Genomic DNA, 18,186 nt, shown 5'->3' with positions numbered 1-18,186 from the left:
GCTAAAATGTGCAAAAACAGTTTTTCTAAAGTGCCTAAAAGTCTTGAAACGTTTGTTTCAGAGGTTTGACTGAGGGGCTGCAGAACAGGCAGATCTAAGATCAAAACAAGAAGTTGATGTCTGAATCACGAGAAACTTTGATAGAGTTGCTCTTTTAAAACATCAGTGACAGGGAGAAGCAATCCGATATTGCTTTAATGGGGATTTAAATGCTGTCGTGTTTTTCTGTCTCAGTGTCGATGCAGAGGGCTGCCAGCAGCTCTGTCAGAGGCGACTTGATCTGGAGACACCAGCTTCGGTTTAATTTAAAATTCAGCGTCTCAAACAATTTTGTGTTTTCACTATCTCTATGCCATAATAAGATAAGATAAGATAAGATATCCCTTTATTTATCTTGCATGTGGAGAAATTTGCAGTGGTACAGCAGGATAGTACAGAGAAAGAAGCACACATTGCAGGAACTAAAAAAAGAAGATAAAAATACAATATAATAGAAAAATAATCATCAACATTTCAAGAAATAGAGGTTGAAATATTTCACTCTGTGTGTCGTGAGCCTATATCATATATGGGTTTGACTTTCTGAAATGAGTGACAAAAAATATTGAACATTTTCATGATATTCTCATTTTTTGAGATGTACCTGTAATCCTCATGAAACAGTTCATGTAATTTGTTGAAAACTTTTCTGAATTAAGCAAAAAACCCAAAGGATGAATGAAAAAAACAATCATAAATACAGCTGCCAGTTTTATTTCACAGACATGTGACAAGTCTTCACTTTCTGAACGCTGCCTTTGGGATCTTGCCCTCCGTCTGTAAAGAAACGACAAAGTGTTTCAGAGTTTTGGCACGACAACAATGTTTTTACACAAAAGTTAAGAGGAAAACAATGGAGATATTAATGTCACCTTTAAATGAGTGAAGCTGTGCGCCGCCCTGTTAAAGTCCCAGTCATTGTCCTGCAGACACCTGCCAGAGGAAACCAGTGGTGAGATATTCAGAACTTATCTTGCCTCATCGAGGACAAGTGGGCAACAAACGAGACCTACTTTAGGGACCATTCCAGGTTCATGCTCGACCTCTGTGAGAAGATCACGAGCATCTCCTGCTGGGGGACAGTGAGGGTGGGGGCGGAAGATCGCTGTGGAAGATCAAACCAAATGAATCCAACATGTCCAAACTGCGCAAATAAACTATCTTTTTTTTCAACTTCATTTTAAAATTCACTTTTCTAATTTCATTCAATTCAACTTTATTAATATAGCGGCATTTACAACAGTCATTTTAAAGCTCTTTAACAGAGAAAAGCCAACAATTCCACATGAGCAGTGACAGTGGAAAGGAAAACTGAACCAAACATGTTTCTCTCAGGCTGCAGATATATTGTTGCCACAAGAGGGAACAGACTCAAATACCCGTTACTATTGGCCAGGTAAACAATGCAGTTTGAGATGGTTTGTGTTTTCCTGTAAGTATTACTTCTTGTTAGCGATTTAGAAACAAGCTGCATCTCAGAAAGAAAAGACCTGGACTGCAGAGGATTGTATTGAATGACTGACTGAACTTCTTAACCTCATGTATGTGTACGTTGCTGCATTTACTTTGTCATCATTTATTGTTTTTTATTTGCTTTTCGTTACCTTCATCAACAGACAAACCAAATGAAATCTGTTCGCTGAAAGTGGAAACGTCTTTGTGGGATCTGAGAGTTTTTCCTGAACATTCAGTCACAGTAGAATATTTCCATACTTTGTCAAACTCACCTTCAGATGCATCAAGTCTTCAGGCTTCAGGCCTGACTGCAGAAATAAGGGTGGAGCGCTGGGGTTCACGTGCACCTCCACCTTGAAGAACCAAACAAAGACAGATCAGGCACTCATGATACAGCTCAGTCATTTTCATTAAAAGGGATTCATAGCAGTGAGTTAAATATAGAGAAACTAGTGGCCGAACTACGGCTTCAGGATTTTGTGATGCATTAAAGTACCAAAAAACTCCAACAAAAACCTTCATATGATCATATTGAAAAGGGGAATTTGTTGCATCATCTTCAAACTCACCTTATAACCATCCGGGTCTGTTATCTTGTGACAACATTGGCGCAAAGCGCTGGCAGTCGAGGAATCATCCACATAAAACTGGACCATGTTGTGCTCAACGTGATACTGGAAGAAAGAGTGAGCATTGTGTTCAACTCCTCAGGTAACAAATGATTGGATAAAGGATTACAAATGTCTGCTTCACCAGCAGACTAACAAACTTGTAAAAAGCTAAAATGTGAATGGATCCAAAGATGAACAAGAATGTATTGATAAGATGGAGCTCAAAACTTACCTGTACAGGTATGAAGGGAAGTGAACAGACGCTCTGCAGAGCTGTCAGGAGCCTCCTCTCATCATACTTCTTGTCGTGTGGGATCTGTAAAGACAGATGAGAGCCAGATGAGATTTTGTTCAACGACTTATAAGCCAAATTGATAGAGATCAAGCCTCAGGCCACCAAACGGTAATACACACCGTGACTTTGTACCAGCCCGACCTGGCTTTTCGTCCTCCATCTTGGTCAAAGCGGCCATCACCTCTCCGTGCTGGTCTGGCATATGGGCTGCTACAGAAGACAAAGAGAATCCACCTTAAAACTTAGAAGCGACAATGACAAGTCAAGTGTCGAACCGGTTTTCACAGTTTCAGCCGCTTCAGAGCACTTGACATCCAAGGTGCCTGTATTAAAGTACCTCATAAAGGTCATTTTTGATGTAAATAATGAAATATATGAGGCCTACGCGGCTTAAAAGTCCACATTTTTACGTGCAGTTGGCATTATTACTAATCAGGGCCTGGCGCAAGGATGCCAGAGGTTCATTTTGCAATTTGTGTAGGTTGATTTACTGGGCTCTTGTTGGTTGCAATTTGCAAAACCCTATTTATCTATCATTTACGTGTGGTTATTTGATGCAGATATGAAGCGCTGGGTGTGTTTTCTTTTGCATGTGTTATGATTTTGCGGGTTTGCACGGGTGTCTGGCAACTTGGTGGTTTGGGCTGGTTTTTATTGGAATGGGCGGGTTCTAAGATGTGACTGAGCTGGAAACTGTCAATCTGATCTGGCAACACTGTGCTTGTGTCTGTCTCAGTTTGGGGGAGAACGGAGGAGTGGCCGGTTCTGTTTAACAATAAAGCGGCTTTGTAGACAAGAAACTCGTCTTGCGGGACACTATAACAGTAACGCACAGTGACTTGGACAAGAAACTTTCATTCAGGACGCTGAATTCAGACCCGGTAACAACCAGTTACCGCGGCCTCACAGAAAGTGCACAGCACCACGGACGGTGCGGTCCAACACAGCACCAGACGGTGAGAGAGCTTTGTCTGGGCAGAAATTGTTAGATTAGCATGAAGCTAACATGCAATGTGTTTCAATGTGCCGCTGATAAGGCCGCAGCGGCTCATATGTTTGTGTACGTGCTAGGGGTGTCCCGATCCGATCGGTAGATATCGGATCGGGGCCGATATTGGTGATTTGTGAGTGATCGGGAATCGGCAAATCCAGCCGATCACCCCGCCGATCAAAAAATAAAATTCACGTCAGCTGCCGTAAAGCGAGCCCGGTTTGCGACCTGCTGTAAACTGAGGTCAGCAGCCTAAAGCCATTGAGAGGATAAATTGTCAGCAGTCTGGAGGTATTTTAAGGTTGACAACCAAACCAGTCCAGCGGCCAGTTGTACTATTTGCTTCACCACAGTCCCTAGAGGTGGAGCACCAGAGCTTCGTTTAACACAACGGATTTGATAAGACATCTAAAAAGTAAACATGCAGCGGAGTACACTCAGCAAAGACGATCATCCGTGGACAAAAGATGACTGTAATCGCCCCCCACCGCGGTCCGCAACGTCACCTAATAACCACAACAATCATGGACTACAAGCTCCGGTCGAGCTGCAGAAGCTACAAGCAGGCGGAGCGAAGCCATAGACCTATAAAACTAGTTATATATAGTGGTTTTGGTGCAGAAGTCTGCTTCTAAATTTTTATGTGGTCTGTCTTCTTCTGCGTTTTTGTTGTGTTTGGTGAGTCACAGCGCCCCTAAAGGCGTGGCATGTGTACTACATGCCCTGAAGCCTCGTGTTGAGCTGTGTTCATAGTGAGGTGTGGACGGAAGTTTTTTGGGAGCAGGCCAGGGAGAACAAAGATCGTTTTTTCGTTGCGTGGATGTACCCTCAGTTTACAACAACTAAAGAAAAAGCTGCACTGAAGCGGCAAACTCTCGACTTTAAAATAAAGGATTTTAAAATAAAGGATAAGTCCCCACAGGGGAACGATATGGCCAAAAGAATTACCCAGAAAGTTACGCTAGTTTGAAGGGAGACTGGGATATTCTGAATAAGTTTTTGAGAGAACTACGTTCAGACTATTTTTGTCAAACAGGTTTTACCACTTTGAAGTGGAATTAAGTGTTTATAATTCACATTGAAATGTAAATGTTTTGTGACATTCAGGTCAAACCGGTTGGTTCCAATTCTTTTGTGTTACCTGAACGCACCGTTAGAGGGGGTTGGCCTGTGATTGGCTGAGAGTGGACAAATGGGCGGGTCAGGTGAGCGTGCGTTGTGTGTGCATGCGCTGCATGTGCAGTGTTGCCAGATTAGGTGGAATGAATGAAAAAACAATCATAAATACAGCTGCCAGTTTGATTTCACAGACAAAGTCTTCACTTTCTGAACGCTGCCTTTGGGATCTTGCCCTCCGTCTGTAAAGAAACGACAAAGTGTTTCAGGGTTTTGGCACGACAACAATGTTTTTACACAAAAGTTAAGAGGAAAACAATGGAGATATTAATGTCACTTTTACATGAGTGAAGCTGTGCGCCGCCCTGTTAAAGTCCCAGTCATTGTCCTGCAGACACCTGCCAGAGGAAACCAGTGGTGAGATATTCAGAACTTATCTTGCCTCATCGAGGACAAGTGGGCAACAAACGAGACCTACTTTAGGGACCATTCCAGGCTCATGCTCGACCTCTGTGAGAAGTTCATGAGCATCTCCTGCTGGGGGACAGTGAGGGTGGGGGCGGGACTGGGTGGAGGGAGGTCATTACCATCCTTAAAAGAAACATCACAGAGAAACAACATAAGAAAAATGTATTCTGGGGATTTGTGTTTTACTGTGTACACTTTGTTTAACAGACATTTCTTTATAGAGTTTCTTAATCACAGGTACATTTAAAAACAAGATTATAGAAAAGTTAGATTGTTATGTCAGCTAATTTTCATAACAAATTAAAAAGTTTCAAGCACTTTAAATACTGCATTTGTGGTAATTATAGTATCGTGTAAAACGAAATGGGAAAAGTGACCTTTTTTTTTTTGAATTCTTATGATCTAAAATCATATGTGCAAGAAATGAAGACAACAAAGCCTCTGGTTTGGCTCCGACAGCAGTCATGACTGTGTCCATTCTAAAATCAAGATATCAAACCTGGGATGTTTTTCTTGCTCCAGTGTTTTATGGAATGAAAGCAGATGACTGAAAGACCACGGAGTGTCCGAAAAAGAAACCAGTGACTTACCAGTTTGAGAAGCTGGGGAAACCTCTGGCGCACGGCACTGAGACAGGAACATGAAGAAGAAGAAACAAACAAAGCACCAATGTGATGATCAGAGATAAAGAACGCTCAGTGAAAATGAAGACTGATTACTGTGGATACTAATCACAATCAATCACTTTCTCCTCCACTTCAAGACATTTTGCTGTTGGAACTTGAAGCTGCGACATTTTCCACATTTGAGAAATGACAATGAGAAACACAAAAGAAATGTCTCTTCTCTTTACAGGTGAATCTATGATTGCATCACCATACATGCTCTTATCTTGCCTCCACCTCCATGTTGAGTCATTTCACTCCTCCCACCCCCCAGAGTGGCGTACTGACCTGACGTAGGAGGACTGGTCCTTGAAGACGTCACACAGAGGGTTCCTGTTGAGCCACAGCTCCACCAGCTTCAGATCTTTAATCTTGTCCAGTTCCCTTTCTGACTTCAGCTGCAAACCGGACACAAGAAATTGAGTTGGCGTGAACCTTCCACATCCAGTATTGATCAGAATCCAGCGGGCGACCAGCCTCACCTCGTTGTAGGAAAGGTTGAGGGTCTTCAGATGAGGCACCTTGCTCACTAACTCAGCCAGCTCATCCAGTTTGCGAATGCCGTTGTTACTCAAGTTCAAGGACGTCAGCTGCAAATATGAAAGTAAACTAATGAGAATTCTCAATTTAATCCTTTCCTTTATCAGCACCGCCAGTCAAATGCAGTGTTATCAGTACTTCTTCCAAAAAACAAGCAGTGATCAATGTATTGTCACCTCAGGAAGGTTTTCTTCAATGATCCGAGTAACAGCCCCCATGCTCGTCTTTCTCTACAACATCACTTCAATATTGTTCGACACGAGGTCTGTCACAACACACACAAGTTCAATTGTAGAAATATTGTAAGAGACATTAGTACACCACAGATAAACTCCTTTGAGTATTCATTTTACCATCATTCAAAAATATCATACAAGTTTCTAAGTCAAACATCAGATATTTGTTTGCAACCAACAGTCAGAGACATTTTACAGCTGAAAATGAAAATGTTTGATTACATGGGTCTGTTCGCATGTTGTTCAGATGGAGAGCCTGCTGGGTGCCATCAAATCGTTTTGCCATGCATCGCTGTGGAAGAGCAAACCAAATGAATCCAACAAGTCCAAACTGCGCAAATAAACTCTTTTTTTTTCAACTTTGTTTTAAAATTCACTTTTCTAATTTCATTCAATTCAACTTTAATAATATAGCGGCATTTACAACAGTCATTTTAAAGCTCTTTATCAGAGAAAAGCCAACAATTCCACATGAGCAGTGACAGTGGAAAGGAAAACTCCTGAACCAAACATGTTTCTCTCAGGCTGCAGATATATTGTTGCCACAAGAGGGAACAGACTCAAATACCCGTTACTATTGGCCAGGTAAACAATGCAGTTTGAGATGGTTTGTGTTTTCCTGTAAGTATTACTTCTTGTTAGCGATTTAGAAACAAGCTGCATCTCAGAAAGAAAAGACCTGGACTGCAGAGGATTGTATTGAATGACTGACTGAACTTCTTAACCTCATGTATGTGTACGTTGCTGCATTTACTTTGTCATCATTTATTGTTTTTTATTTGCTTTTCGTTACCTTCATCAACAGACAAACCAAATGAAATCTGTTCGCTGAAAGTGGAAACGTCTTTGTGGGATCTGAGAGTTTTTCCTGAACATTCAGTCACAGTAGAATATTTCCATACTTTGTCAAACTCACCTTCAGATGCATCAAGTCTTCAGGCTTCAGGCCTGACTGCAGAAATAAGGGTGGAGCGCTGGGGTTCACGTGCACCTCCACCTTGAAGAACCAAACAAAGACAGATCAGGCACTCATGATACAGCTCAGTCATTTTCATTAAAAGGGATTCAGAGCAGTGAGTTAAATATAGAGAAACTAGTGGCCGAACTACGGCTTCAGGATTTTGTGATGCATTAAAGTACCAAAAAACTCCAACAAAAACCTTCATATGATCATATTGAAAAGGGGAATTTGTTGCATCATCTTCAAACTCACCTTATAACCATCCGGGTCTGTTATCTTGTGACAACATTGGCGCAAAGCGCTGGCAGTCGAGGAATCATCCACATAAAACTGGACCATGTTGTGCTCAACGTGATACTGGAAGAAAGAGTGAGCATTGTGTTCAACTCCTCAGGTAACAAATGATTGGATAAAGGATTACAAATGTCTGCTTCACCAGCAGACTAACAAACTTGTAAAAAGCTAAAATGTGAATGGATCCAAAGATGAACAAGAATGTATTGATAAGATGGAGCTCAAAACTTACCTGTACAGGTATGAAGGGAAGTGAACAGACGCTCTGCAGAGCTGTCAGGAGCCTCCTCTCATCATACTTCTTGTCGTGTGGGATCTGTAAAGACAGATGAGAGCCAGATGAGATTTTGTTCAACGACTTATAAGCCAAATTGATAGAGGTCAAGCCTCAGGCCACCAAACGGTAATACACACCGTGACTTTGTACCAGCCCGACCTGGCTTTTCGTCCTCCACCTCGGTCAAAGCGGCCATCACCTCTCCGTGCTGGTCTGGCATATGGGCTGCTACAGAAGACAAAGAGAATCCACCTTAAAACTTAGAAGCGACGACGACAAGTCAAGTGTCGAACCGGTTTTCACAGTTTCAGCCGCTTCAGAGCACTTGACATCCAAGGTGAGCAACTTATGGTTTTCCTCAAATAGACTTCAAGCTTTTCTTGCTTTTCTTGCGTTTCTTGCGTCCGATTACACGACAACGGCGCTCGAAGCCGCTGAAAACAACTGACAAGCAACAGCTGCACCTCTTGCACCACCAGCTGCCAAGAGGTTAAACCAGATCCTCATTGAACACTTTCCTACATATTTTAAAGAAGGCTTTTCGTCTCATACCAGGAAGTAGAGCATTGAACTGAAATCAAACGGGAATCTTCCAACACTTACTACCTCTGCTGGACGTTTTGAGCGTGGTCACTCATGGTCACATTTCTATCTGGATCATTGAGCCTCCCATGCAGTTTGGGACCATCGAATCGCCCTGAGTGTGTGAAGTTTAATATCACCATGATGAATATGATCAAAAACATTTATAAACATTCATCCTCAAGAACAAAACATACAGATTTCTAATTCATTCAAGTTAGCTGCTTTGATTTGCAAAGGATAAGCTGAGGGATAATGAAGCCTTACACTTTCATATACATTCTCATGGTTTGACCAATTATTTGGATTTATGTACTTGAAGTCGGTTTTGCATTTTTGGCTCCTAATAATACACTATTTGTATTGTACTTTATATCAAATAATTTAAATGCTACATTATCCCACCCTTTGAATTACTAAGAATTGTATAAGTTCTTAAAAGAGGGAATCAATAGATTTAATGAATTGAAACTCAGGCACATAGGTGTGACAAGGATTTCACAAAGGATAAGCCTTTCTGTGGTTTACTTTAATAAACCTTGTCCATCCAATCACTCAGGTGGAAGTATGGTTCTGAATTCCTAAGCCTGCAGTAACAATCGTGAACATTGGGCTGTCCTCACATGAACATTGAAGACTTATGAGATTTAAAAGAAAATCTTAGCACAACGTTACCTCTTCTAACCATGATACCGATGCTGCTGGCCTCTCTTCTCACCATTAAGTGGCCTCGCTCTAAGGAAAGGAGATGTATGGTTACAGAGCTGAGCTGAACATGGTTTCAGGCTCTCAACATAGCTGGTGAAAAACTACCTGTGTGTTCAGTCAATGGAGAAAAAGATGGTGCTTACCTGGGTTGAGGGATTTCACAGTCAATCAGGACACAGGATTTTGTACCGCAGCCACTCACAAGCGAGGAGCTTCTCTGTTTGGATGCAGAAAGTGAGGAAATAGGTAAACTGAGTGAATATATTAATGTGGCCAAAAATACAAAACCTCTCTGGTGCTGTTAATTGAATAAATATGTTAATTCAAAGCGGGGACAGCTTTTCTCGTGCTACAATACAGACAAAATACTCTCCTCTTACTAACTAAGTCTCTCAAACACTTGTGGCATTGAAGGTATTTGAGTTATATAGCACTCAGGAGAGGCACCTCTTTGAGGAGATCAAAGGAGATCAAGGAGATGTTTGACCTACCTAGTGTTGCCATGGTTACTCTAAAAAAACTAATTTGATTACTGATTACTAGTAACTCCTTTAAAAAGTAACTTAGTTACTTCACCAATTACTTGTTTTTAAAAGTTGCTCAGTTAGATTACCAGTTACTGGCCTCGCTCTAAGGAAATGAGATGTATGTGTAGCACTTGTATAGATTTAACTACAATCCCAAATTCATTTTATGAGCAGCATCTGTCACACCTACCTATTGAATCTTTGAACAACTTATTTGAAGGGGAAGACGCTAATGGCCAAGATGTCCCCTACTCAGAGTATATTGAAGTAGACATCACATTCCCCGAGAGTATTCTTGGCCAAAGTATGAAGGTGTCCGCTGTAGCTCTGATTGTGCCTGATATGCACTCAACTTTATCATCAGTTTTGATAGGCACAAACACTCTTGACATTTCTTTTGAACAATACTCTGATACCACAACTCAGAGTGTTCAGTCATTGCCGTATGGTTATAGAGTTGTCCTACAGACCCTTAAAATGAGACACAGACAGAAAGCTGACTCTAGTCTTGGAGTCGTAAGACTTTTCAGTCAAGAACCTGAGGTCATCAGCCCTAATGAAACTAAAGTTCTCAAAGGCTCCTTAAACTGCAAAGTTTCAAACACTGAAAAATGGGTTGCAGTTGAACCACCAACAATCTCTTCCCTACCTGGTGGTGTAATGCTAACTAATGGTTTAGCTAGCCTACCCCCCAAATTACCTAGCTGTATACCAGTGATCCTCAAGAAAGTGTCTGATCACGATGTCATCATCTCCCCAAAGAGTGTCATAGCTGAAATAAAGGCTATTCAAAGTGTCCAGTACATCACTTCTACCAATCGGACACGACATCTAAACCTGAACCGAAGCCAATGATCAACTTTGATTTTGGAGACTCTTCAATACCATATGAGTGGAAAGAAAGAATAACTGAAAAGTTAAACTCCATGTCAGATGTCTTCGCACAATATGAACTAAATTTTGGGCGCACTGACAAGATAAAACACCACATTAATATCAGTGACCAGACACCTTTCAAGCACGGAGCTAGGCCTATACATCCACAAGACATTGAAGCTGTGCGCAAGCATCTACAAGAGCTCCTTGACAGCGACGTCATTCATGAGTCAGTCACCTTTCTCCTCGCCTATTGTGGTTGTCAAGAAAAAAAATGGAGACGTCAGACTGTGCATAGACTACAGGAAACTCAACCTCCAAACAGTGAAAGACTACTATGCCCTACCCAATCTGGAATAGTCCCTCTCAGCACGGAATGGATCCAAGTGGTTCTCTGTGCTAGATCTCAAATCAGGTTTTTACCAGATAGAAATGGAGGAGTCAGACAAGCACAAAACTGCTTTTGTCTGCCCTCTTGGATTCTTTGAGTTTAACCGCATGCCGCAGGGGATCACAAATGCCCCTAGCACCTTTCAGAGACTCATGGAACGTTGCATGGGCGAACTGAATCTGAAACAAGCTCTTGTCTTTATTGATGACTTAATAGTGTTCTCTGCAACATTAGAAGACCACGAAGAGAGACTGCTAAATGTGCTTAAGAGACTAAAAGAGTAGGGCCTAAAGCTTTCTCCAGACAAATGTAAGTTCTTCCAAATATCTGTGAAGTACTTAGGTCACATTGTATCTGAGAAAGATATCACAACAGACCCTGAAAAGATTTCTGCCCTTAAAACGTGGCCAAAGCCAACCAATCTGAAAGAACCAAGAACCTGTTTGGGTTTTTGCGGGTATTACCGCTGATTCATAAAAGACTTTTCAAAAGTCGTGAAACCCCTAAATGCACTCACTGCTGGTTACCCACCAGTTCGAAAACATGGTAACTTCAAAGTGAACATGGAGAAATACCATAATCCTAAAGCCACCTTTGGTGATAGATGGACCACAGAATGCCAAGAAGCATTTGAGACTGTGATTAACCTGTTGACTACTACTTCTGTACTTGGGTTCGCTGACCCCAAGTTACCCTACATCCTACATACAGATGCAAGCACTCTGGGATTAGGTGCTGCCCTGTACTAGGAACAGCAAGTACAAAGACGTGTCATTGCATACGCCAGCCATGGCTTATCACAGTGTGAAGCCAGATACCCAGCCCACAAACTAGAATTTCTTGCCCTTAAATGGGCAGTGACAGAGAAATTCCAGGATTATTTGTATGGCAGTCCATTTCTTGTGGTGACTGACAGCAATCCCCTGACATACATTCTACCATCTGCTAAGCTTGATGCTACAAGCTACAGATGGCTAGCTGCTTTGTCAACATTTGATTTTCAATTACAATACGGAGCAGGAAAACAAAATCAAGATGCAGACAGGCTTTCCCAACGCCCTCATGATGGATTGACCAACGACTTTGCGTCACAAAAAGAAATGGAAAGAATAAAACAGTTTGCACAAAGGCACTTGTCCGAACCTGAACATCAAAACTTAAGTGAGGGCACAGTTAAAGCCATCTGCGAGAAGCATCTAGTCCGCTACATTGATCATGATCCAAGAGAGTCATTTCCCAGTACAACCTTGGTTACATCTCTTGCTCATCATGCAACAGCCATTCCTGAAAGCTATGAGGAGGAAGATCAGCCTGGTTTACCAGTGATCCCCCCACTTCTCAGTTGCTGAACTAATAGAAAAACAACAGGCAGATATCAGTATCCGAGAAGTGATTCGCCAGATGGAGTCTGGAGATAAACCCCCACCCTCTATCAGGAAAGAAATCCTTGAAATTGGCCTGTTGCCAAGAGAGTGGAACAGACTATTAGATGGTGTGTTGTACAGGAAAAGGCAAGACAGTGTACAGACATCCCACCAACTCGTGCTACCAGAAGAACTGAGACCACTCATCCTAAAAAACTTACATGATGACATTGGCCACATGGGTTTAGATCGCACTCTGGATCTTGTCAGAACACGGTTCTATTGGCCCAAGATGTCTGCAGACGTAGAGCGTAAGATCAAAACCGTTGCAAAAGACGTAAATCCCTACCTGAGAAAGCAGCACCACTGTGCAACATCTCAGCAACAAGACCACTCGAGCTGGTGTGTATGGATTTTCTTACACTAGAACCAGAGTCAAGTAACACCAAAGACATTCTGGTCATCACAGACCATTATACAAAATATGCTGTGGCTATTCCAACCCCAAATCAAAAAGCTCGAACAGTAGAAAAATGCTTATGGGACAACTTCCTCGTTCACTATGGTATCCTAGAGAGGCTCCATAGCGACCAAGGGCCTGATTTTGAGTCTCGAACAATAAAGAAATTGTCGAAGCTCATTGGTACCCACAAAATAAGAACTACCCCATATCATCCAAGAGGGAACCCTGTTGAACATGTTAATTGGACCCTACTCAACATGCTGGGAACCCTTGAGAACCAGAAAAAGAGTCTCTGGCGTGTTTTTGTCAATCCATTAGTTCACGCCTATAACTGTACCAAGAATGATGTAACTGGTTTTACTCCTTACAAGTTAAAGTTTGGGCGCAAGCCAAGGCTTCCAGTTGATCTTGCCTTTGGTCTGCCAGTCCATCACCAACCAAAGTCACATTCTCAGTATGTACAGAACCTGAAATCCCACCTTGAAGCGAGCTAACAAGTTGCTGCTGAAAATGCAAAAAAGACAGCAGACCGCAACAAGTTAAGGTTTGACAAACATGTTTTTGAGTCTACCCTGAAAGAAGGCGACAGAGTCCTAGTCTGAAACATACTCCTAAGAGGAAAGCACGAGTCAGCTGACAAGTGGGAGTCAGGTGTGTACGTCATCTTGAGACAATGGGGAGACCTCCCAGTGTACATAGTAAAACCTGAAACTGGAGAAGGTCCACAAAGAACCCTTCATCGTGACCTTTTGCTTCCATGTGGATTCCTTCCTGTAACCCCACTGGAAATGCAAATGGGTCTAGTGTTGAACAAAGTCCTCCGATTGTAGCCCAAACCTCACCTGAAAATGCTTCAAACAGAAGTCTTTGACTTCAGAGTTCCTAAAGAAATCAACTTACCTGTTGAGGAAAATTCCTCTGATCCCAAAGAGAAAGAAATACCTGATCATGCAGAAAGTAATTTTTCTGCAGGACAGGAGTCTGGAAACTTACCTGATGAGAACTTGGACAGCGTTGTCCGTTCTACAAATCAAAATCTCTTGGAAGAAAATGGAAGTGTTGTAGATCAAACTGAAACTGAAACAGGAAGGAGTTGCTTCCAAATATCCACCAGAGACAGAACATCCACTTAAAGACTAACTTACCCTGAACTAGGAAATCCTTTGGTCACAATAGTTCAGTCTCTATTTCAGAGTTTGAGTGAAGTGATCACAGATTCATTGAAAGATTCAAATTCTCCAGAATTACACAAAGTTATGACAGTGTAAACACCTGAAACAATGCACAGGGACGTGCATTAGGAAAAGTGGGGAGGATAGGATGTAACCCACATTAAATTATGTCATTTGTTGTGTAAATAGTTTTTGAAAATGGAGGATTCAATGTAAATGCAATATGTGCATATTCTTTCAAAATGTTAAAATAGGTACTTGAAATGTGTAAATGTGTGTAAAAGGTTCAAATGTGTACAATTCGTTGATTAAGATTTATTAAAATGCAAAATTTCCTCTTTTATGAATAAGTATTAAGATTTGCAGACAAAAGAAATTATGTGAGGCTTCCCCTTTAAGAGCCGCAATGCACCTTTCCTGGGCTGTCACGAGGGGCTCGGAGAGCATGGAGCTGCGAGCCGCGAGACAAACAGAGTTTGAGACTAAAAGATTAAAAAAAACAACTAAATATATAGATAAAGGCATTCCGACAGAACGTCTGATCCTTGGAAGCTTGTATGTGTGAACCTCAGCGGTTTTTGGTGAGTTGTGAGTCTTAATTAGAACTTTTCCTTGCGGTGCACGTTGCGGTGGAGAAATGCTAAATGCTAGAAATGCTAACTGGTATTAAGGCCCTCCAAATCGCTGAGCCTTTTATTTTCACCTTTTTATGAAAGTCCCGTGTTGATGTTTTTTTCTTATGTGGAAAAATTGGTTTGGTTTGTCCGTGTGAAGAGTGAGAGTGATGTTACTGCTGAAGCACGGTGTTAGGCCTCTGTTATAACTAGCAGCCACGTGACACCGCCATGACGGCCTGAATGAAGAGCGTGACAGTGACGTCACATCTCACAGTGAATGTGAAGTTTTATTTAACTAATGTAGTGAATTGATTGACTTATTTTCTTCATGACCTATTATGCAGGTCAGGTTTTCGGTTCGTTTCCCTTTCCCCCCCCTTTTTGTGTGAACTATTGAAGCCTGAACTTGGATTGAAGACTTGTCCACGAGGTGTCCTGTGGGACCGCACACACCCTGGACAGGAGAAAAGACCAGCCAACCCCGAGAAGAGAACCACTGGTTGAGGAACTCTGCCTCATGGTGCCGGTGAAACTACTGCTGCACACTGCTGGATTCATGGTAACTCGCTGCCAGAGCGGTAGGAGTACAAACCCTTTTCATCCCTTCTTTTCTGATTTGGAAACAAAACTGAACTTCAAGAGAAGACTGACTTGAACTGAATTATTTCTTTTAGAACTGTGGAAACTTTCATTTTGGGGAAAACCAATTTGAACTGAATTTGAAATTTAATTTGATTCTGATCCATATGATCCATATTGTATTTTCCTTTCTTAATTCTCAACATTGTGATTTATGTTTTCCAGTATATGTCATATCTGGGTTGAAATATTGAAATAATATTTTACTTCTGAAAGAGAAAAAAAGAGTTAACTCAAAGATACTATGGAATTAAAATAAGATTAACCTATTATTCTAAATTAGAAAAGGATTATTACTGGCCAGTCAAACTTAGAAAAAAAGGATAAAAGATATTTTAAAGGAGCTCATCCACTGAGAATTAAAACTATTCCCCAAATAGTTCAACCGACTAATCAAAGAGTGAACGAGATTCATCTGTTGTGATCTCTTGATTTATTGTTAAAATACCTGCAGGATTATTATTCATTCTATAGTCTGATTGATATGTTTGTTTATGTTTACTAAAGTGTTTGTTCTTGCATTTAAAGTTTCTGGTCTGTCCGGCTCTTTCTGTACTGTGCCCCCACTCTATAAGAACCTAGATCTGGTCCAACAGAACCTAGATCTGGTCTAGGTTCTGGTCCAACAGCTCTAACCATATGCTACATATGGTTAGAGCTGAGCTGAACATGGTTTCAGGCTCTCAACATAGCTGGTGAAAAACTACCTGTGTGTTCAGTCAATGGAGAAAAAGATGGTGCTTACCTGAGATTGAGGGATTTCACAGTCAATCAGGACACAGGATTTTGTACCGCAGCCACTCACAAGCGAGGAGCTTCTCTGTTTAGATGCAGAAAGTGAGGAAATAGGTAAACTGAGTGAATATATTAATGTGGCCAAAAATACAAAACCTCTCTGGTGCTGTTGATTGAATTAATATGTTAATTCAAAGCGGGGACAGCTTTTCTCGTGCTACAATACAGACAAAATACTCTTGACCTTCATTCTTTGTTGTATTTATATCTGACTCACGCTTTTATTGTCAGATTTTTACTATTACTGGTATTGATTTTCCCAGAGATGTAGATGTAGTCTGTTGTTGCACTATTTATTTATTTATTTGCACTGCCTGCTCTATGCGACTTCATTTGCCCCCTCGTGGACAAATAAAGTCTTTTATTAATTGATTAGGTTTAAAAAGGGTGGGGGCTTATTAAAATGTTAAGGTTTATTGATGACAATGGTTGGTTCCAATTCTTTTGTGTTACCTGAACGCACCGTTAGAGGGGGTTGGCCTGTGATTGGCTGAGAGTGGACAAATGGGCGGGTCAGGTGAGCGTGCGTTGTGTGTGCATGCGCTGCATGTGCAGTGTTGCCAGATTAGGTGGAATGAATGAAAAAACAATCATAAATACAGCTGCCAGTTTTATTTCACAGACAAAGTCTTACTTTCTGAACGCTGCCTCTGGGATCTTGCCCTCCGTCTGTAAAGAAACGACAAAGTGTTTCAGAGTTTTGGCACGACAACAATGTTTTTACACAAAAGTTAAGAGGAAAACAATGGAGATATTAATGTCACCTTTAAATGAGTGAAGCTGTGCGCCGCCCTGTTAAAGTCCCAGTCATTGTCCTGCAGACACCTGCCAGAGGAAACCAGTGGTGAGATATTCAGAACTTATCTTGCCTCATCGAGGACAAGTGGGCAACAAACGAGACCTACTTTAGGGACCATTCCAGGCTCATGCCCGACTTCTGTGAGAAGTTCATGAGCATCTCCTGCTGGGGGACAGTGAGGGTGGGGGCGGGACTGGGTGGAGGGAGGTCATTACCATCCTTAAAAGAAACATCACAGAGAAACAACATAAGAAAAATGTATTCTGGGGATTTGTGTTTTCCTGTGTACACTTTGTTTAACAGACATTTCTTGATAGAGTTTCTTAATCACAGGTACATTTAAAAACAAGATTATAGAAAAGTTAGATTGTTATGTCAGCTAATTTTCATAACAAATTAAAAAGTTTCAAGCACTTTAAATACTGCATTTGTGGTTGACCTGTGATTGGCTGAGAGTGGAGAAATGGGCGGGTCAGGTGAACGTGCATCGTGTGTGTGCATGCAGGTGCAGTGTTGCCAGATTAGGCGGTTTTCGGCCCAATTGGACTATTTTTATTTAGGTCAGGCGTCACGCAAAAATACATTGGGTTGGTGATTAATATTTGGGCTGCTTTTGTCCACATTTGGTGAGTTTTTAATTCTCTCTCCTCTCTCTCTGTCTCTGTCTCTGTCTCTGTCTCTCTCTGTCTCTCTCTCTGTCTGTCTCTGTCTCTCTCTGTCTCTGTCTCTCTCTCTCTCTCTGTCTGTCTCTGTCTCTCTCTCGATACCTCCAGTTTATTAGTCAAGCGCAGCCTGTAAAATTTTGCAGCGGCTTATATCCAGGTGCACTCGATAACGTCCTTTTAGCTTCGCATGAAACTGTTTCTCTCCAAGATTAGCAAAATAATAACAAATTCATTAATAAACATCTAACATAAGTCTGGGTTTTGTTGGAGTGCAGGTCCACCACTTTGAGAATTTGAATATTTCGAGAAGCAAAGTTGTAATTATATGATGATGATGGAGAGAGAGAGAGAGAGAGAGAGAGAAAACAGTATTTTATCAGTTATTTGCTGATTGTGACTCTGAGGAGGAGGATTTCTCAGCCACGGAGTCCAGCAGGGCGACTTTACGTGATGCACCTGAACGCATCACAAACAGCCATCAGGAGTTCTGGACCCAGGAAAGCAGCACAAGAAGAGATCAGGAAGAGCAGAAATATCACTTCTAAGGCAAATTTTGTGGAAGCAGAGGTTCAAAACAGCACGTATCTCCATGTGAAAGTAGAATCTGGCAGCATGACGCCCGTTAACCCGTAAAAATCCA

At 41.5% G+C, this 18,186-nt stretch overlaps 1 protein-coding gene across 1 annotated transcript in view; it reads right to left on the bottom strand.

Moving 5' to 3' along the window:
* Positions 1-777: 777 nt before the first annotated feature.
* LOC308113608 (nuclear RNA export factor 1-like) overlaps positions 778-18,186 on the bottom strand; it is a gene marked incomplete at both ends in the record, with an annotated part of 21,413 nt that continues 4,004 nt past the window's right edge. The window contains 19 exons of the mRNA XM_080470002.1: positions 778-816; positions 912-972; positions 1,053-1,144; positions 1,767-1,847; positions 2,064-2,168; positions 2,338-2,421; positions 2,520-2,610; positions 4,986-5,098; positions 5,566-5,602; positions 5,929-6,038; positions 6,123-6,230; positions 6,613-6,708; positions 7,333-7,413; positions 7,630-7,734; positions 7,904-7,987; positions 8,086-8,176; positions 16,717-16,751; positions 16,847-16,907; positions 16,988-17,100. Coding sequence (XP_080326128.1) covers positions 778-816; positions 912-972; positions 1,053-1,144; positions 1,767-1,847; positions 2,064-2,168; positions 2,338-2,421; positions 2,520-2,610; positions 4,986-5,098; positions 5,566-5,602; positions 5,929-6,038; positions 6,123-6,230; positions 6,613-6,708; positions 7,333-7,413; positions 7,630-7,734; positions 7,904-7,987; positions 8,086-8,176; positions 16,717-16,751; positions 16,847-16,907; positions 16,988-17,100 — 1,587 coding nt within the window. The remainder of the gene's footprint in view (positions 817-911; positions 973-1,052; positions 1,145-1,766; positions 1,848-2,063; positions 2,169-2,337; positions 2,422-2,519; positions 2,611-4,985; positions 5,099-5,565; positions 5,603-5,928; positions 6,039-6,122; positions 6,231-6,612; positions 6,709-7,332; positions 7,414-7,629; positions 7,735-7,903; positions 7,988-8,085; positions 8,177-16,716; positions 16,752-16,846; positions 16,908-16,987; positions 17,101-18,186) is intronic.

The sequence above is a fragment of the Lipophrys pholis genome (genome assembly GCF_963383615.2).
Source record: "Lipophrys pholis genome assembly, chromosome: 8".
Classification (NCBI taxonomy): Eukaryota; Metazoa; Chordata; class Actinopteri; order Blenniiformes; family Blenniidae; genus Lipophrys; species Lipophrys pholis.
This window is presented reverse-complemented; position numbering and strand designations above follow the sequence as displayed.